At 41.3% G+C, this 21,802-nt stretch overlaps 1 protein-coding gene across 1 annotated transcript; it reads left to right on the top strand.

Annotated features, from left to right (window-relative positions):
* Positions 1–1,710: 1,710 nt before the first annotated feature.
* man1b1a (mannosidase, alpha, class 1B, member 1a) lies at positions 1,711–21,324 on the top strand. The gene is made up of 14 exons (XM_071918772.1): positions 1,711–1,952; positions 2,395–2,537; positions 7,123–7,231; positions 7,554–7,771; positions 8,436–8,581; positions 11,695–11,816; positions 13,638–13,829; positions 14,068–14,216; positions 15,222–15,410; positions 15,978–16,168; positions 16,715–16,835; positions 17,624–17,818; positions 19,078–19,209; positions 20,414–21,324. Exons 2-14 carry the CDS (start codon positions 2,412–2,414, stop codon positions 20,621–20,623), a joined length of 2,100 nt encoding a protein of 699 aa, XP_071774873.1. The 5' UTR covers positions 1,711–1,952; positions 2,395–2,411; the 3' UTR covers positions 20,624–21,324.
* Positions 21,325–21,802: the final 478 nt, after the last annotated feature.

Here is a 21,802-nt window from a genome sequence, read left to right as displayed (position 1 = left end):
TAGGCGAAAACAAGTGAGAGATTCTTTTTTTTAGATATTGGCAGAATCTGCTTTGTCAAAGTCCTGTGTCACACCTTTTTTTGCCTATTTACAATTATTGGTAAACATATCATTTTCTTTGTTCTATCGGCATTGGTTTCCTCCCACCGGATTGCGGTGTTACACTTGTTCAAACGGAAAGGTTTAATAAAGATAAAGAAAGCAATTCACTTAGACACAATTCAACAGCATGCTTTTTTGATATATTGTCAGAATCTGCTTTGTTCGCGTTTATGTGCTAGAAGTGTGATTTTCAGACTGTTCCTCCATACAATGGCAGTGAATAGAGAGAGAGAAAAACACAATTCTCCAATCTCCTCTATTGGAGCAACAGATAACAGGGAATCACCGATGTTGGGGTTATATCATGACCAGGAAGCTACACAACCCATACTACCAAAGTTCAACATCATTTTAAAACAAAACTTTAGAAATGTTACAGATTCAAGTGTGTTCAGGAGAGCTGCATACTTTCTTGTTCTGTGGTATTATCTCATGTACACTAAAGACTAAAGATAGACACCCAGGGCTTACTATTCTACTTATTTCCTCCCAAAACAACAATACTGTCATATTTTTTGCATCTTGTTACCAATAGAGATAATGTGCGAGTTTGGCTATAATGCAAGAGTTCTGACAAACAGTGTTATAAACTTTATTGGCCCTGGAGAGCCTCCATTGAAAAAGTGCCTATTGCCGTCCCTGCTCAAACACTTAGCACTGAGTAATCGCTGTCTACCCCGGTTTCTACTTCATTCAATCTAAGAAGTGCTTAGGCCCAAGAAAGGAAACAAGCCTTGAAGCTTGAATCAAGATTTGGTGTTTGTTTTGCAAGGCAGGTCAGTAGTGTGAGTGATCACCAACAATGTAGCACACAGTCTAAACATACAGAATTGGGAAAGGTCTCAGGGAGTTCAGGACCCGCAGCATTTGTGATGAGAGCGTCGTCTGTTAATACAGCCTGCACATCAGCTCTTATACAGCCTGAAAATACCAAAAACTTCAGCCTCCTCGCCCATACCAAACTCCCAGCTCTGGAGAACCTGAGGGCCTGTCGGTTATTCATGAGGCTGGGGCATGTCTAGCATTGTATCACTGCCATGAAACAGGGCAGAAATGTAGCTACTTTAATGTCATGCCAAAGGATAGCATTTAGATCAAAGTTGAGGCGTCTGAACTCAACCCTGGTGCTGAAATTCTGGCCTAGTGATTAATTTGGGGTGTTTTCTTTTTGTATTAAGATTTCTCATATCATCATTCAATATGATTGCCTTAGCTGGCTGAGACTGATCATCGTACTTTTTTTGTTTTTTTATTGATCCTTTACTTGTTTTGTACAAGTTATCATTTTGAAAATATGAAATGATATGCTGGACATCTGTCTTGTGTGTGATCCACCCATCAGCTCATTCAAAGAAATGTGTCAGCTGAATAAAAAATAAATGAACATATCCAAATGTTGACTCCATTTATTTTGTGGTCTCAGAATATAAAGTGCTTAACCAATTTGCTTCTATAGTAAATTGGAGTACTGTTTTATGGCAGAGTATGGGTTAACGCTTAATCAATCGGTCACAACACGTGGTCACGTCATGTGACGCACAGAACCTTCACTCGTGAGCTGTCACTTTCCGCAGCTGGCTCGAGACTCTCTTCTTCTGGCTGGCCACTAGCTAGCTTTAGCATTGAGCTCTGCGGTGTATTTCCGTTGATTTTACATGCAGCAGAGGATCGTCTCGCGTGACAGTCGGACCAACCTGTACGTTACATGTTGGTCCTTGCTACGCCAACCGCCACCGTACACTTGGAAAGAAGTCGAAGAGAGAGCTAGCCTCTTATAGCTAACTTAGCTAACAGCTGGTTAGCTCTCTGGCTAATTACGTTACCGTGAGCTAGCCAACCAGGCACAAAAGGTGAGGGGGAAAGTAACTAATGCAAACGATCCACGCATCTTTGCAGCTTGCCATCATCACAGCGAGTCTATCCAATTGTCTTGGCCTTGATAGGAGTCGATAATCAATGCTAAGTTTAATGTTTACATCATAGCATAGTGGTGCCATTGCACTTTGATTTTGTTTGTTTATGCATGGACTCCTGGACTGGATCAAGTAACGTTAACCAGGATTATTACACTGTGGTGATCTACCCACTAAGCTTACCCACCTGTCTTCGTCGCCTACTTTGGTTGTGTGTGTGTGTGTGTGTGTGTGTGTGTGTGTGCGCGCGTGCGTGCATTTCCTCTCGGGCTCCCCCAGGTGACATGCGGGATGGACCCAGTTGTAGTAGGAAATCCTGCATCACCCTAATTGAAGGAAATAATCATGGCAAGGCTAACTGGATTTTCGCTTTTCACAGGGCAGCTTCTATGACGCATGACTGTCCACCCTGTCCCAGAGATGTACCCCCCTTCCAGAAAGGACTTCATCTCTCTGACACTCAGTGACCAGCACAGCCGCACTTACAACAACGGCAAGCACCGCAGACAGTCCTGTTGGAGGGTGAGTGGTCCTGTGTTAGTGCAGTATGCAGATCATGGCACTCACACTGCCAGGGTTAGGGGTTCAACTTCCACTGGGGCTGAAAATGCATCCACTCATGATGAAGTCAAGTCAGGTGTACTTACATAGCTCTTCATCACAAAAATATGTCTCAAAAGACAGTGTACAAACAAAATAAAACACAAGGGAACAAAACAAAGCTTAAGGCGCAAGATAGCATATTGGAAGACGTAACAGGCCGACCTAACCTGGCTAGTCTAGCCTACCAGGCACCACCAACCTTAGACCTTCAGTGAAGACAAGGAAAAACTCCCAAGAATACCCTTATTATTAGGGGAAAAAATGGAAGAAACCTTGAGTGGACCCATTCGGATCCCCCACTGGGTTCCTTGCCCTGGGTTCCTATATGGGTGTGAGAAACCTTGGAAAATGAATTTGCTGATTCCCTTGTCTTGAAATTTTTGGTAAGTACACAAAGAAGTCTGCTTAAATATGAGGAAAATATTATTTGGTCCCGATGCACACAACTGCGTGAAATCTTAAACCCAGTGTAATTTCTCTCACAGTGTTGAAATTTGTGTTCTTTGTGTAATCTTCAGCTATAGAGTAAAAAGACTTAACTTGTAATGCTTAGATATTTTATACCTATATACTATATACTGTAGATGTACTGTAGGATATACTGTAGATTCAGTGTTTTGCTCAGCAGCTCACACATGGCTGTTAATGGACACATCAGCAGTTGCAATGATCAAACCTGTGACCTTTAAAGGACAATGCTGCATATTTTCCTGGTTTTCGGCATCATAACGGATTGATTGTGTTCAAAATTCCGTCAGTTACTTCCCTGTAGAGCTTTTTGTTCCTCCAGTTTGCCGGGAGCGCTGCTCTCCAATATACACACACACAGGGCCAATGTAATCTCCAACAGCTGAACCCAAGAAGCAGTTAAACACACCTTTAACCACAATGACACTCACACTGCAGTTACACGTCTTTAAATAGCTATGAGCTAACAATTATCAAAACATTCCAGTTATAATAGTCCATTTGATACTTTTTCACTCACACACTTCCATGTTTACTTTGCTTGCTGCTGGTCTTCTGCTGCGTTCAAGTCATTTATGTGGCAACTTGGTTGATGGGTCACTGTCTGCGGCGCGAGAGGCTCTGATTGCATCTACGTAGTGGCCTTATGGAGCTACAAAGTTTTGAACGGGCATCATGGATTTTTTTATGCCTTTGATAATAATAAAATTACATTGTTTTGTGATGAGTTAACATAGCCAGCTAGCAAGTGTTAATTAGTCAGCATTAATTGAAAATAAACCGGAAAAAAACTAAATTAGCTCAAATTAGTTTACCAGAACTTACCCTAATGATGGATGCAACCATTCTCCAAGCATTGTTTTTGAGACATATATTATATTCCTTTAGCCTTTCAAATAAACACTTTACAGGACTGGGAAGCTTTGAATGGTTTCTTGTCCATTTTACACTTGCGAGGTGGAACTATTGTTCATGAAACAAAATCACATCAGCAGGGCCAGGGAAACAAGGAAGCACGGAAATCTGATTGGCTGTTGATGGCCGATGATGACTGTGAAAATATCAGCTCTGGCCAACTTTCATTTCCCTGGTCATTTAGCTCTGTAGGAAATGAATGGATTTCTGGCGACTTGTAGATCATGTTGCTAGCAGCGTGCGCACAGTTACATAGACACTTTGGCATTCACAAAATAGCTAATCTTATATCTCTGATGGCTATAAAATGCTGCGGCTGTTAGCATCGACAAAATGGCATGTATTATGTTTCTGTGACTCCACTGAGACAGATTCTGTGTCTTTATCTCTCTCTCTGTGTGTCACCACCTTTTTCTGTCTTTTTTGTTTTGCTATTGTGACAAATGGATGTCATGGGTTTCAGTCTTTCTCCCTTACACCTCTTTGTTGCCTGGGTTTGACTTTGTTGTGTAGCAGCCTTGACTGTAAGATGCTTTGGATAAAAGCATCCACTGAACACCAGACACAGAATTTGTCTTATCTCAGCAGACTGATCAAACACATAATAATGTGTTTGATCAGTCTGCTGAGATAAGACAAATTCTGTTTGTCTCTGTCTCACTTTTCTGTCTCCCCTCACATTTTCTATCAGTCTTTTCTCTTACTGTTGTGGCAAATGGATATTATGGGTTTCAAACTTTCTGTCTTACGCCTCTCTCTCTCCTCTATCGCTTCTCATTATCTCCACACCTCCCTCCCACTCCCCGTTGCTTTTGATGCTAGTGTTTTATGTTATACCCATCACTTAATGTCTCACACTTTTGTTTGGTAGTTCTTGCTCAGGAGGTGTTTCCTCCTTCACGGCATGACCTTTTTATACTTGTACAACTGGTTTTGCAGTGTTGTTCATGTTGAGAGTGCTGCTTTGGCTGATCAGTGATTGCTTCTCTGTATCAGAGCTTAATCAGGGCATTGCAAAAATTAGATCTGTCGTGAATTCCAGCGATGCAGAGAGGACTTTACACGCTTTCATTTTATCTCACCTTGACTACTGCATTGCCTTGTTCACCTGCCGTAGCCAAAAAGAGATAGAATGGCTCCAGTGTGTTCAGAATGCTGCAGCACGGCTTTTAACCAAAACTAAGAGATAGGATTTCTTATGAGCCTGTGAATGGCCTGAGAGCCTCAGGCAGGGCCTTGTTGACGGTTTCTGTGTCCCGGCTCGAGACTAAAGGTGACCTGGTTTTTGCCGTCAGGACTCCTAAGTTTTGGAACGACTTGCCTGAGGAGCTCAGGCTGGCACAGTCAGTATCAACTTTTAAATCACTTCTCAAAACCTACTTTTATCAAAAGGCCTTCATGTGATCTTTGGCTATAACTCATTTTAACCTTGTTGCCATGTCTGTTTAATATCCCTTTGTTCTTTCTGTTTTATTGATCTTTATCATTCTTCACTTTTATTTTTCTTGGTTGTGAAGCACTTTGTAACTTTGTTTTGAAAAATACTATATAAATAAAGATTAGTATCATTAGTACAAGTAGCAGCAGTGTTATCTGTGGGTCGTTAAAATAGTTTTGAAAAGGTCTTGAAATAAATTAGCCTAAATTTAAGGCCTTAAAAAGTGTTAAAGTACAGTGTATTAGAGGATCTTCACTAAACACAATTTGACATCTTGTCCCTTAATTAATTCCCTGTGCCCTTTTTCTTATACTTCCCATTTATAGTTTCAGAAATTGAAGTAGCTTGGTTCAATTATAAATGGGTTCGTTTTGCCAGCTTTGTTTCTTTACTTTAGTTTTATTCAAGTGGTATTACATTTAATACCAGGTAGCATTAAAAAAAGATCTTACAAAGTCTTAAATTTGTCTTTCTGAAACCTGCAGATACCCTTATATTAGAGAGAGAGTATGAATCATCATTTCAGTCATTTCAACACAACTATTCCTTTGATTTCTTTTTCCCATGGCGTTGTCACCAAGGTTTTGTAAGCATCAAGAGGCCACTTCAGGTCAGACGTCAGGCACTTAACTCTAATCATGTCTTGAGTGTTTGAGTGGCAGTTGTTAGCACCATCACCGCACAGCAAGAAGGAGCCGGGTTCAAGCTCCAGCTCTTTCTGTGTGGCGTTTGCTTGTGCTCCTCTTATTCACATGGGTCTCCTCTGGTTTCCTCCGATATTACAAAGACATACAAGTCGGGTGGATTGGAGACTCTAAAGTGCCCGTAGCAGTGGTTGACATTTAGGCCAATTTTCCACTGGTTGGTGCGTTTTGATGCTGCCACAGAATTTAACTCTAATCACCTACAATCCTATTCACGTATTCAGAAAGAACTATACGTCATTGCCACTAATGCATTGTGGGTCTGTGCAGAATCTGTATTTGTTTTAGCTAAATGATATCAGTATTGAATGAAACACTGATGAAGTAAAAGGAAAATGTCTCCTGAGATAGACTTTTGTTTTCCATCATGGCTCGCCGATGATTGCTCATACAGTTGTTTTGTGGTGCTGCACAGGTGTTAATTAGGCCAGGTAACCCAGAGTACCTTGGGCCCAGTTGTGCCACTCAAGCCTGCCTATTAGTTTTCTCTCTTGAGAGACCTCGCCTCTGTCCCTCCCTCTTTGTTGCTGGGTTGTGCTGGTTAGATTGTTTATTTGTGAGCTGTCAGTGGGCTAACAGCGTCAAGTGGAGATGTTGAGGTTGTACAGGGTAAGCCAAGCACCACACTTTGTTTGGTTTTCAAATTGTATTGGACAAAGAAGTGTAAGCTAAGTACTAGATAAATATCAAGTTAGCCTGTTTCCAAGATCTTCCTCTTCCACACTGTTTTAAAAGGAGGGAAGAGAATTGTGGCTCTGTGACTGACAATTTGGGCTATTTTCTTTGAATATCGAAGTATTTTTGCATTTTTTTTAGTTTGAGAGGGAGAAGATGCAAGATGCATGTTGCTGCTTTCCAGACTTTGGGTGAATCTGCCCGGATGGTTGGACCAACCAGACTGGTGCTTTTGATTTGAATTTGGACCTGTTTGAAATGCTTTAGTATAGCTAGTACTAGCTATTTGTTTATCTGCCTGCAGAAATGGAAGCAGCTGTCTCGGCTACAGCGGAGTCTCATCCTGTTCCTGCTGGCTCTGCTGCTCATATTTGGACTGCTTTCCTATCCCAGCCTCGCAGAGCAGTGGAGAGGTAAGCGATGCCCACACAAAACTAAGCTCAAACACACACACACACACACACACACACACTGGCAAAGTCTGTCTAACTAATTGAAGCTGATGAGTTGGATGTTGGCCTATTTGTTTTTGTTTTGGTGGTGATGATGAATTGCAGTGAATTACATGAACACCACACAATGCTGCAAGTTTGCTCTTTGTATCGATTCCTTTTGTGCTCATAAAGTATACAAGTGGGCACACACCTGCTCACTTGTGCATTGTTTACTTTAACTCTTGTATGCTTTCCCACACGTGTACTTGAGCACACATTCATGTTTATTCTGTGTGCGTAGGCTTGTCGGACAGGGAGGACTGGCTGGAGCTGGATGACAGGGAGTTGAAGGGCATGCCTCCAGGGGTGAAGCCTGTGGTGGGGCCAGCTGTCGGCAAGGCTCCAGTCCACGTAGAAGGGCCAGATCTGGGGCCAGCTGTGGGTCCAGGGCTCATTCCAGATGCCGCTGCAGAGCCCCAGAGACCAAAAGTCCCCATTCTGCCCAAACCTCCCATTAAGGTTAGGCTTGTCACAATACTTGATGTGTTCTCTGTAATTCAATGCAGCACTGGTGCTTGGGGATGATTGTAGTTCCACAGCTGTCCCTGTGTTGGTCCCAGTTATGGCTTCAATAGAGTTACAGCACTAAAATCATTTTTGTTGTGTACTTAATCCTAATAGAAACATTTCTTCTAAACATTAGGGCTACACTGATATGCCCTGATGAGTACTGTATAGTTGAAACGCATAAGCGTAGCACATATGAAAGGCTTTTTAACCTTTTCAACAAAGAAGTGCACTGTTCTTTTGGGGAGATCAGCCTTCTTAACCACAAACAATGAGCTTCACTCCCTCTTTTCCCTGTTGATGTGTAAACCTCGACTCAAGAGCACCTTCTTTTATACCTAGTAAGAAAAGCAGCGCTCCTCAGCCTCATTCTATGATGGGGGCTACACTTATTTGTGTTAATAAAATTGCTCCTAAGTGAATGTACGGAACGTATGGAACGCTCCTCTCTGTTGTAGCCCCACTTTGTGATTTAGGCTGTTAAGATGGGTGTATTTAACAAAAAAAGCAATTTGGTTTGGTTTCACCACTATGTAATTCTAGTGCTGCATTCATGCACTCAGAATGGGGCCAATTTCCTTCTATGTCAGATTTGTTTGTGTTTGTGTATCCACAGAAAAGACCATTCCTAAACAAAAGAGGTCCGCCAAGCCTGCAGAAAGGGGGAAATGTGTCGGACTCAGTGGGGAGGGAAAAGCCAGAGCAAGAGGTAGTTAAAGCTGAAGAAGGAGAGGAGGAGAACGAAGAGGGGAAGATTGTCAGGTGATATGCTTATTGATTTCTAAACAACTCCAAATAGCAGCTTTTGGGGTAAAATGAGATATCCCTCACAATAACAAATGAAACATGAAATTATTGCTGGCATGAAAGTTAAACTCATCAAAAATAATTGAAGGGAATGGCTATCATGAGATATTTGCTGATAAAAATGTGGAAGTTTTAGGATGCATTGATTATTATTTTTATCATGGCTAGGGATGGGAATTGATAAGATTTTATTGATACCAATGCCATTATCGATTCTGCTTATCGGTCCGGTTCTTTATCGATTCCCTTATCGATTCCATCAATTTTCTGTGTGGAAAAAAAAGTAGGCCTACACAGGTTTTCAGCGTCAACGCAGCTGTTTTATTATCTCTTGAGTCTGAACAGTGTAGAATGTCTGCCTAATAACATTTGAACATGTTAAAATAAATTACAATGCTCCTTTTCTTAAAATTATATAACTTGGAAAACAAATAAGATCTTTAGATGGTTACCCTAAGATGTTTCAACATATTGCTGGTGTTTCCACCCTTAAGGCTGCGTTCACACATAGCGTTTTTTCCCCAACCACCAGCGCCCTTTTCTCATTAAAAGCAATGGGAAGCGGCCGCAAGGCGCACAAAAGGCGGCCGCTCCCAAAAAGCGCTGCAGCGGCGTTTCTTTCGTCAGAGCGGAGCGCTTTCAAAAGTTGAGAAATGTTCAACTTTTCAGAAAAGCGCCGGGTGACGTGAACCGCTTTTTCCCAGCCGACCAATCGCGATGACAGAGACGCTGGCCGTTTCCCATAGCAACAACAAATATGGAGAAAGTGAAAGTGCCGGTGGAGAAATTGGACGTTGTAATAAGTGAATTTCCGTTACCGCAACAGCGATCATAAAGGCAGTATGGATTATACTGGACATGTATTGGAAATATCTGGTAAGCCTTTGCTTGTTGCACAACACTGTTCTGTCTGTTAGAAGTGCTAACCAGCTGGTTAGTGAGCTAGCAGCTGCTCAGCTAACGTCAGGTGACGTTGCCGTGATCTGCTTCTTATTTCTCCTCACAAAAAGCGCTCCAGGCAGCGCTTTTTCCACATCAAAAAACGCTATGTGTGAACACAGAAATGATAATTCTACAGACGTTACAAGTAGCACTGTTGTCATCTTTCTTCGTGAAATGAAGCCACGCTTTGGACCGTTTCTTCCTCTCGGCCATGACTCCTTGTTGCAAGTTTCCAGCAGCGTAGATGCAGAGTTTGACGTCATGACGCATGAGTTTTTGCAATGCGCATGCGCAACTGTCAGAAAAACATGCCGGCATCGATAAAAGGAATAGAGAGCCTAAGTCCCTCCCCTTCCGCTGTCCCCCATGGGACCTTATTTCGGAAAAAATATGTACGGTAGTCAACGGCGAGAGACAAATAATTGTTTGATCCCGTTTGAATTGTGCCATGACTTACACATATGATGTTTTGTCAATTTAAAAGATAATTTTGCAAGTCAAGAAAGTCGCAGTTTGTTGTAAAACAGTACAGTAACGTTTAGTTTTGTGTGAAACCGCTCAGTGAACTACATCTCTCGTCTCGCACAATATACGTCACCAACACCAACATGGAACGAAACATAGGAAACACACAGGCATCGCGTTAACATTAGCCCCCACTGTACTAAAACTATCCTAAACCAGTTTAAATCCATTCTTACTGTCTACCTTCCAGGTTGTGTATAATACTCCTGCTATCTGAGAGGGACTGAGCTTCAGCGGCTCTGGGTAGCTTGTGGAGAGAGGAAGTTACGTCACTTGCGCGACTTTTGGGTGTGTAGTCTTTCTAATTATGTATTTTTACAGTCTTATAGTTCAACAGTTTTACGACAAACTGCGACTTTCTTGACTTGCAAAATTATCTTTTAAATTGACAAAACATCATATGTGTAAGTCATGGCACAATTCAAACGGGATCAAACAATTATTTGTCTCTCGCCGTTGACTACCGTACATATTTTTTCCGAAATAAGGTCCCATGGGGGACAGCGGAAGGGGAGGGACTTAGGCTCTCTATAGAGAGCCTAAGTCAAGAAAGTCGCAGTTTGTTGTAAAACAGTACAGTAACGTTTAGTTTTGTGTGAAACCGCTCAGTGAACTACATCTCTCGTCTCGCACAATATACGTCACCAACACCAACATGGAACGAAACAAACTGCGACTTTCTTGACTTGCAAAATTATCTTTTAAATTGACAAAACATCATATGTGTAATTCATGGCACAAAACGGGATCAAACAATTATTTGTCTCTCGCCGTTGACTACCGTACATATTTTTTCCGAAATAAGGTCCCATGGTGGTCCACCGGAAGGGGAGGGACTTAGGCTCTCTATTGATAACCTCGGAGGCATACGATTCCGATGGATCAAACAATTTGGAACCGGTTCTCAACTGGAACCGGTTCTCGATTCCCATCCCTAATCATGGCGTGGTCATTATGGCACCATGGTCATCAAAAGCCAATTTCAGGTCAGTCAGTCAGACTGAGGCACGTGGTGAGGCACTTCATCACCATGTGGTAAATCATCATCTATAAATCAATCATTATTGAGCGCTATTTAATCATTAAATTAAAGGTTTATTAAATTATGAAATGTAAAAGTTGCAAATGAAAATGAAATGTGTTGAAATGTGCTTTTAAGAAAGAAAGTATTTAGTGTAGAATCAATATCGAATTTAAAGTACCAGAAGCGGTATCCGCATCAAAACATCAAAACACTTTTTCAGCATTCCCGCAGGCCTTGAAAATCATTGAAAGTTTGTGGATTTGAGAAAAATAAAATAAGGCCTTTTAAAAGTTTTGGAAAATGAGTGGATGTTCCTTGAAACTACTTGAAACTACTGAATTCTGTTATTAAAATATAGCAGCTAAATTCTTCATTCCATCAACATTTCACATCCTGAGAAAAACCCAGTGATGGAGATGATGATGATGTCTGATGTTGATCAATGTTATGTCTTACCCCAAAACATGCCAATTTGGAGTCCTTGAATTTCACCAAACAAGAGTTTGAGTTTGAATTTGATGCACAAGTGAGTAATAATGACCCAGGTGAGTGACAGACATTTTGTTTTTGCGTGCAGCTGGCGAGGAGCGATGATAGAAGCAGACCAGGCCACAGAACCGTTACCCTCTGCCAATGAGAAAGAAGCTGCAGCGCCTCCAGTGCCAGCCAGCCCTGATGACGCTGTTCCACTGGCACCAGGTCTGTACATCAATACACTTCCTTTTTTTTTTTTTTTTTTTGTCATTCAAGTTTTTATACATTTTTCACATTTTTAGAAACAACAAAAAAAAAGACAAAGATAGCTATGGGAACATTAGCACAAAACATAACATAAAATAAAAAAGTGGCAGTTAATCAAGGCATCCAGTCAGGACAGCACCTGTAACCCCTACTCCACATTACAAAAAACTCTACACTCTAAGATATTACATCCTTAATATATATGAGGAGTACACTTAACATTTGTATTATATTGTGGGATTTTAGCTGACAGTCTTATGAGAGCAACTTAATAGTAAGTGAACATGACCAATCAGTGTGGTGACCTTTTCGTTACAGTACAGCATCTTCACCCTGCCTCACTCTAAATTATTTATAAACACTCTCTACATGTTGTGCCTTTCTCTGTTGAAGTGTTGGACCTCTGCTGACACTTTAGTACAAACATTTCTCAGTGTAAAAATTTCTTCTTGCCGGGTGGGATGTGTTTTAAGCTGAAACTATAAACTAAAAGATGTTTTGAGTTCTAAATACATGTATATGTTACACTAAATGTGGGGAAATGGTAAATGTATACATTTACTGGTAAATATGTACATTTATCAGTGGGCTGGTAAATGTACACATTTCCCAAGGTAAATCCAGCATATTTTAATAAATAAATGTTCCTGGTTAATGTGAGTGGAAAGCACTAGTCACAGTAGCGCGAGGCTCTCCCACAGTCCTGTCACCATATGACTTGCATGTGGTGAAATACATCAATTTCATGATATCAACATTTCTGAGCAAATGTAATAGTGTCAGGGTTTTTTTTTAGGCAGTAAATCTGCCTCACTCTTTCTCCCACTGATTGATATCTGTCCCCGGCGTGCAATACTAAGTGCATGCATTTGCTAGTATTTTTGTCAGAATACGTAAGTGTAAAATGTTATTATCTCCACTATAAATGTAGATGTTGACTGGGGAATATTCCTCTGTGACAATATTACCTTAAGACTGTGTGAGTCTACATTTAATCCAGGAGTGTGTAATGGCCTGGTGTCACGCAGATACTCCTCACTAGGGCTGCAACTAACGATTATATTCATTATTGATTAATCAAGCAATTATTTTTTTTTAATCATGTAGTCTATAATATCTCAAAAATAATGACAAATGCCCATCACAAGTTGCCAAAGCCCAAACTGATTCTTAAAATTGCTTATTTGTCTGAACATCAGCAAAAGAAAAAACAAGTATTCATTTTATAATGATACGAAACAGAGAAAAGCAGCAAATCTTAGAATTTGTGAAGCTCTAACCTGTAAATCTTTGGTATTTTTACTTGATAAATGACTAAAACGATTAATCGATTAGCAGAATTATAATCGATTAATTTTCTGTCGATCATATATTCGACTAATCGTTCCAGCTCTACTCCTCACCCATTTTTTCTGTTGCTCAGTGGGTGGAAAAAAGCTCTGACCTACAGTAGTGATATGGGTTTTGGCACCAAGCAACTCTTCTTTTGTTTTGTTTTTTTCCTCAACAGATTGTTTTTTTTAAGGTAATGTTGGCCATGACTACTGCTGTATGCTGTTTACAGCCTGGCAGTCTTTTGCTTAAAGTTGAAACATTTTTAACTTCTAGGCTGAAATTATGCTGAGCTCAAAGCGATATCACAACATGCAACAGAATATTCCTTCTGTTGGAAATGAAACCAGCACTGTAAAGAGAGGTTCCCCGTGGAAACACAATCTTCTAGCGTTGCACTTTAATTTCTTATTTATTATTTGTCCTCCTGTGTCCGCCTGTCTTTAGTTTCAGTTGGACCCGTGGACAGGCTGGAGGCGGTACGCGAGGCCTTCAGACACGCGTGGAAGGGCTATAAGGAGTTCGCCTGGGGACACGACGAGCTCAAGCCCATCTCCAAGACTTTCGGGGAGTGGTTCGGCCTGGGTTTGACGCTCATCGATGCTCTGGACACCATGTGGATTCTGGGACTGAAAGAAGGTACTGTGCGTCACATCTTCCCTCTCTCTTGAGTCTGTTACTATCCCGCTCGGTCACGTCACCTGAGGCACAAATGCACCATGGAGATAAAACCGTCCCTTTTGTTCCATTTTGGTAAATTGATGTTATCGAATGGGATTCTTTCTCTCGGTGTCTCTCTCTGTCTGGCTCTTTATCTCTTGTTCTCTGTCTGTTTCTACACCTCACTCTGTGTTGTACTCTGCCTCCCTCCATGCAGAGTTTGGGGAAGCAAGGAATTGGGTGGAAAAAGAGCTCTCCTTCTCCAAGAATGTGGATGTGAACCTTTTTGAGAGCACCATCCGTATCTTAGGGGGCCTGCTGAGCACCTACCACCTAACAGGAGATGAACTTTTCCTAGAGAAGGCTGTGAGTCAACCCATAATACACATTTTTATTCTCATGGTTTATTCTGTTCTTTAGTTCTTTGGAATCTGAAGAGTGCAATCACATCTACAGTTTGTTTTCTCTGGTCTGAACCAGAGTAGAAAAGTTTACTTTGTTGCATTTTTGTATTTGGCTTGTTTAGTTCACACTGCCCAATCACAAGCAACCCAGGGCTTGTAAACAAAAGTCACACGGACGTAACAAGTAGCCCATTGGACAGGGTTTCGATAACCTGTCATCCCGCAAAGTCAGAGATTTTTCCAGTGGCAGGGGTCAAAATAAATCCAATTCCAGACTCTGTAATGTTAACTAACCACAGTGGATTTGTCTGCACTCTTTGCTATAATTTACCATCCCTGGTTTCTTGACAGGTAAGAACTCATGAAAAATAGCTGAATATGAGCATCAGTCCAGACTGCCTTCACATTGTTATGCTAGGCTTTCCAAGCACAAGCAACTGCTGGCTGTTAGACGTCAACATTTGTCTCCTTATACCCATAAAACCGTATGGAACAATGGTCAAACAATGAACAACATCCTCATGAAACTGTATGTTTGGGGTAGTTTCCTGTAGTCACTCCTAACGAACTGCACCGCACTTTTCTTGGAAGACGACCGATGCCTGCGTTTTCAGGTGTCTCAGTGCAGGAGTTTGGTGCCACCTGAGTTTGAATGGCATTGTTCTCACCTGCCCAAACAAACCGAACTAAAGGAGTAAATGCTTGATGGTTTGACTGAACCGCTGTAAACATGTTTGGTGTGAACGCCGCCTCAGATTGAATCCATACATCAAAGTAATAAAAGATATGTTCCACCCAAGAGTGTCAAATGAGTTTCTAAGATAACTTTTTTAACTAAATGGAAAAAAATGTCTTATCAAAGCAGCCTTAATTTAAATAAACTCAAACATACTTTGCTTTAATTACAAAAACAGTTGTTCCCCCCCCCCCCCCTATAATCCTGCTTTTGTTTCCTCTCTGCTTACAGAAAGACATTGGGTCCAGGTTGATGCCTGCCTTCAAAACACCCTCCAAGATCCCGTTCTCAGATGTCAACATTGGGAAGGGAACGGCTCACCCCCCTCGATGGACATCAGACAGCACGCTGGCCGAGGTCACGAGCATCCAGCTGGAATTCAGGGAGCTGAGCCGCCTCACCCAGGATACACAGTATCAGGTCGGGACACACTACCATGAATTATAAATACTACATTATCATTATGTGTCAAATATTTTTGCTTTGGCATTACTTCAAGTCCTGTGAGAAGGAGCGAAAAAAATAAAGTTGGAGGCACTTTATGTATTAAGTATTATTCTCTGGGTTTAGATGGAAGGTTTCAGTTCAGTTGAAGTCAGACAGTAACTGCAGCTCACAATGACTTGTGTGAGAGTTGGAAGCGAAAAGCATGAGCTAGCATTTTCTGTAAATCCATCATGTTGTCAGTTATGAGTGATTCCTGTAACTAGAGCTTTACTTGAGCCTGAAAATTTGGAGCCCAGCCTCACATGAACTTGAATAATTTCTGTCATAACTTGAGCCATGCCTGTGGGATATAGCTTTTGATGAGCCTGATTCCATCAAAGGCTGAAATTGCTAATATATTTTTTCTTATGATAAATTGCTTGTAACTGTATTTTTGGAAAATATTGACCCAAACACAAACAGTAAGCGAGCCAGTTGGGTTCAGTTGTGTCATCTCGGGTATAAAGCCATAAATCAGTCCTTTTTCTCCATCTCCTCCAGGAGGTTGTGAATGAGGTAATGAAGCTGGTCCACAAGCTGCCAGGGAAGCATGACGGCCTGGTGCCCATGTTCATCAACACCAACAGCGGCCAGTTCACCCACAAAGGAGTCTTCACGCTGGGCGCCAGGGCAGACAGCTACTATGAATACCTGCTCAAACAGTGGATCCAGGGAGGCAAGACAGAAGACGAGTAATTAAGACTTTAACTGCATTAGCCGCTGTTCTCTGCTCTGTGGCAGCTGTGAGAGGAGAATACTGGATTGTCACAGTAGAGGACAGTAGAGTATACACATCATTCTAAATACAACTGTATGCAGTAGAGCTATATGGCGTACAGCAGTGGTTCTCTACGTGGGGTCCGGGGACCACCAGGGGTCCTGGAGGGGGTTCCAGGGGGTCCCCAGCAAAGTGATGAATTCTTAAACTTCACCATTATTTAATTTACAAGAAGTTAATACAAATAGAGAATGTAGAAGAAACGTAGACTCTTTTGGTCATAGTTATCTCTATCTACAATACAGATAGTCATGGAATTCTGGAAAAATCGTATCTAACGATAAAAATATTCTCAGATTTGGGTGAAATGGGGGTCTGTGGGCCTAATTTGTACTACATTAGGGGTCCTTGATATGAAAAAGGTTGAGAATCACTGACGTACAGCATGGTTGCAGCTGCACCAGGTCACTACAGATTGATATTAACTAATACTTCACTATTTTTTGTGTTTTTTGTCCAGCCTGTTGGAGGACTACCTTCAGGCTGTGGAGGGAGTGAAGAAGCACCTTCTGAGACAGACGGGGCCGAGCAGATTGACCTTTGTCGGAGAGTTGTCCCACAACCGCTTCAACCCCAAGATGGTGAGATAGATAGATACTCACACACACACACACACGCTCACCAAAACTCAAACTCGACAGCCGCTTTGTTGAATCAGTCTGTGTGCTCTTCTTCAATCAATAGCTGTACAAATTCAACTGCAGTCAGTATTTCCCTCAGTCAATCAGCCAGTCAAATCAATTCCAACGCCTCACGCTCCTCATTTCCTCTCATGTTTTCTCAGTCCCTTCAGTACCTTCAGTGATGCGCGGGTCAATCCGAAACCCGTGGGTCCCGCAGCTTTATTGTGTTAGTTTTAATTCATATTATTATGTTGTACATTTGTTAAAAATGTACTTTAGTCAGGGGGCCTAAGATTCCTAGCGGCACCCCTGCGGGTTAGAATCAACTGAAGATAATATTGACAACGGGTTGGGCGGGTGCGGGACAAATAAGCTACACGCAGTACGCACACAATGTCATTATAGACTAAATTTCAATTAAATTTCAATTTAATTAACAGAATAAACTTCTCCAATCTCCAGCTGGTTTATCCCGCCATCCATACATTATATCCTGTGCACACTGCTGGGCAACTAAGCTAATAGCATCCCTGTGTCTTTGGGAAATGACCTAGCTGCCTGAATCTTTTGTTTTTTCGGGTTGGTGAATTGGTTTTGGGTCGTTGTTTTATATGTATGAAAATGGGTTGGGTGGGTTCGGATATGTTTATGTGTCGGATCGGGCAGTCGCGAGTTGAAAAAAACCTGACCCGCACATCCATACTTGCCTTCTAACACCGCCTCTCCCTCCATCCCTTCCCCTTCAGGACCACCTGGTGTGCTTCCTGCCTGGAACCTTGGCACTCGGGGCCCACAACGGCCTCCCAGGGGATCACATGGATCTAGCTGTGCAGCTGATGGAGACCTGTCACCAGCTGTATGTTCAGATGGAGACCGGACTGAGTCCTGAGATCGCACACTTCAACCTGCAGCCCCATGACGGGCGTGACGTTGATGTCAAGGTGAGGTTGAAAATAGACAGTTGGAATTTGTCTTTGATTTGCCGTCTGTATCTGCTAGGGTTGGGCGATTGGACAGATACATCGGGGATCGGCAATGGTGGAAATTCCCTCGTTGATTTCTTTTTTTGTTTGTTTTCTTCCGCTTTAATTTACCTTGATCTTTTGTAATTTAAAATGTAGCCTAAAGTTTCACAGCCTTCCTCAGGGTTTGCTGGTTTTGTCCCATTTGAGTGTCTTGTGCTGACGCACAGTCTGTATTTTGGATATATTGTCTGTTTTAAATTAATGTTCTTTGGAATTTGGAGACAAAGTAATCAAAAAGTAACAAGACCAGTAAGTACAATCCTGATTATAATTTTAAGCAGCTTGTTTAAATTTGTAATGGAAATTGTGACAGTAACCTTCCTAATCCTCCTCGGTGCTCGTTTCATTTTTCATTAATAGTTCTGGGTTTTTCAAAGCATCCAATACATTTTTTGTACTTCTCTCCATTGCTGCCTTAATTAACCGTACCTAAAAGTATATAACATTTCATGAGCTCATTTATTTTCCTCCTTATTTGAGGACTAAAATGTAGCATACAAATATCAGATCAAAGAGGTTTTTCTGAATTTATGTTTGAAGAGTTTCATTCAAAATGAGAATGAAATAAGGGGCACTCCAAGTCCTTAGTTGACTCATTTATAGTACTTGTACTGACAGACTGAATCCTCTTTATTTTGTCCTCTTTAGACATTTTGAATGGTGACCTTCAGGTAGTCATTTAGCTGAAGTGGATACATAGTTTTGGGTTTCAAAGTTAGAGGAGTCAGATCTAGCCCTGGGGTTTTTCAAAACATCTGTTTTTGTTTTTTTTCTCGATTCTTTCCGCTTGCTGCCTTAACTAACCTTACTAAAATGCTCGCTCAACACTACTTGAGCTCATTTTGTTTCTTCATTATTTTCTTTTTCACGCAAACTGCTACAAATGCAGCATAGAAATATCCTCTGTCCTAGTGTCTTTTTTATGCATTCATATAGTGAATTGTGACTCTGCACTTATCTAAATTGTAGTTTTGCTCATGCGGATTGTATGTTGTTTGTCTGTAACTTCTGTGCTTGTCAGTGATGCTGCTTTCTTCACCAGGTGTCTCTTGGAATATACATGTTTAATCTCAGTGGGACTGCTTGGTTGAATAAAGGTCGAACAGAAATACTGATCTGTCTCTGCTTTTAATTAAGTTAAAGTTTTTAAAATGATTCTCTTCTCTGTCCCCCAGCCTGCAGACAGACACAACCTGCTGCGACCGGAAACGGTGGAAAGTCTGTTCTACATGTACAGGTTCACTAAGGACACAAAGTACAGAGACTGGGGATGGGACATACTACAGAGCTTCAACAAGTACACTAAGGTACAGTCAACTGACCCACACACCAGCTGTAGTTTTACCATACCATTTAATAACTCAGGCCTTGAAATGATTTGGCCTGTGTAATAGTTAAAGTGATGTTGAACTTTGGTAGTAACTTGGGTTGTGTAACTTCCTGGCCATGATATAACCCCAAAATCAGAGATTCTCTGTTATCTGTTGCGCCGGTAGGAATGGGTTTTTTTTTCTCTCCATTCTCAGCCTTCCTACTGTATCTGATCATAAAGAAAAAGAAAAATACACTTATTTCATATTACAGAAGTGATTGCTAGAGGCTCTACATACATTTTTGGGACCTTTTTCAAAAGCTTCCAGGGAAAACACACACTGCATCGTAAATTCTTACAAAGTCATGAATAAACTTTATTGAAACTCTATGAATTTCACTCAGCCTGGGGTCAGTGGTAAATAATTAGCATTTGTTTTAACCTGATTTGACTACCATTTGAGTTGGGTTTACTGTATGAATACAATTCAGGTACTGTCATAACAAAGGTTTTACTAAAGTATTACTAAACTGAATACTTTCCTGAGTGTCTAAACTTTCTGGTATTCATTGTATTGTCCTATGTGGCAAACCACATCGCATGGCACCTACAGTAAGTAGACTAAAACAAACCATAAAAGATATTTGCAAATAAAGTTTGGTATCGCAGCCAAATTGTCTCCTACATATGTTATTTCCAAAACATTATATCCATTTTGGAGAAGAAATTATCACCTTAAGGTCATCATTCAATATCTCTAAACTATAGAGAATCCAGTTTGTAAAGGTGTTATCATTTTGTTACCTTAGGATTTAACTCAACTATCCTTCAAAAAGTAGTGTAATTTGTTCTTTCGATTGTTGTTGGAGTAGGTGTGACCTTTTTCAAATGGTGGATATCTCTCTTTGGAACAAAACTCTTCACTTACAGCATCTGGTTGCCCACTATCATGAAAAGTCAATAAAGTGTTTGAGGAGAGTAAACTGTCGGCTTTGCTGTAAAGAAAATACATTTATACTCACAGTTCAGTATCTGTTCTGTGTTGACTTCCTGACACAGAGCAGATACCGAACTGTGCCTTGACTAGAAGTGTGTGATAATCATCTGACTAGCTTACCGAGATGTAATTGCAGATAACAAAGTTTTTTCTAGTGTCTCGTCTTTATTCACCGCCCTACCCATCCCCTCTCCTCCTTCAGGTCTCCAGTGGAGGCTATACCTCCATTAACAACGTCCGCGACCCCGTTAGCCCAGGACCCAGGGACAAGATGGAGAGTTTCTTCCTGGGTGAGACGCTGAAGTACTTCTATCTGCTCTTCTCCGACGACATGGAGCTGCTCAGTCTAGACAAGTATGTCTTCAACACAGAGGCCCATCCTCTCCCCATCTGGCCCTCTCCGCCCAAGTGACTTGTACCCATAGAGGAGGTGTCTATAAACAGCCATCCCGCAGAGTCCTGTATTCGTCCAGGCTTTTGTTGCCACTCAACAAATGAAGCACCTCTCCGTGGTTTGGATTGTCCAGGCTGGATTGGTGTGTTGAGCAGTAAAACAGTACAACTATGCCATGCACCTGTACTTTGATATGTTTCCATGTGGAGGAGTGTATTTTTGAAGGTGTTTTTTCTAAGGAGAAGGTTTGAGATAGAGCTGGTCTCTAATGTAAAATGCTTTTTGTTTTTTAATTCAATGCACAACTTTGGCTAGCTAATGCTGACAAAAAACAAGGCAAGGGCAAGAGCTGTTGTACTGGTCTGACAGGGATTGTCATTTTTCTGCTGGATAGTTGTGTGTGTGTATGTGGTAACAACAATCATGTCCTCCCCCTGGCTTTTGCTTTGCCATGTGAGTGAGGTGAATATCCTCATTAATCCTAGCTAGGTGTCATGGCTGTGTAGGGATCTATCACCGTGGGTGATCGCTGATCTGACTGAATACGATCGGTAGATTGGTCTTTTCCATTCATTTCTGTTAAATCACTGGTCTTTTAAGAAGCACTAACCACTGATGGAAGTGTATGGAGGGAGTTTAGCTGGATTGATACCTAAACAGACTGCTCAGGACAAGGAATTGTTTTTTTCTTTGTAAGCCTTGGTATGTTAGAGGGCCACATCCAGGTTCAGGTATAAAAATTTGAGAAAAATAAGTTAATGGCTAACTAGCTAGCCATTTCCCAACTAAGCATCCTGTAGGCTTTGAATCCACATTAAGTTATTTAAATTATTTCAACTTGTGAAAATTAAAGTTGAATTTAAAGGGAAAGTTGACATAACTTGACTTAAAGGAAAAATCAGCCCTATAACAGTTTAACCTTGCATGATGTTCTTTGCATTTCTGGGCACATTTTGTTGTGTGGTGACGTATCTTTCTTATTCCCGCGGATAACTGGCCAAACACAGACATCATGTCATCACGTCCAGATATTTCCAGCGCAGCAACAATGGAGTTTGATAGCAGACATATTTTCAGCAATCTAAAACATCAATGGTAAACGTCAAGTTTTGGTGTCAGTCCCTCAGAATCAAAAAGAAAGGGCTTCTTGCTAGACTCACCATTTTGCACCGACGTTCAACAGTCATACAGGGAGAA

Source organism: Centroberyx gerrardi, chromosome 2 (genome assembly GCF_048128805.1).
Source record: "Centroberyx gerrardi isolate f3 chromosome 2, fCenGer3.hap1.cur.20231027, whole genome shotgun sequence".
Lineage (NCBI taxonomy): Eukaryota > Metazoa > Chordata > Actinopteri > Beryciformes > Berycidae > Centroberyx > Centroberyx gerrardi.
The sequence above is the reverse complement of the archived record's forward strand: the minus strand, read 5'-3'. Positions and strand labels throughout refer to the sequence as shown.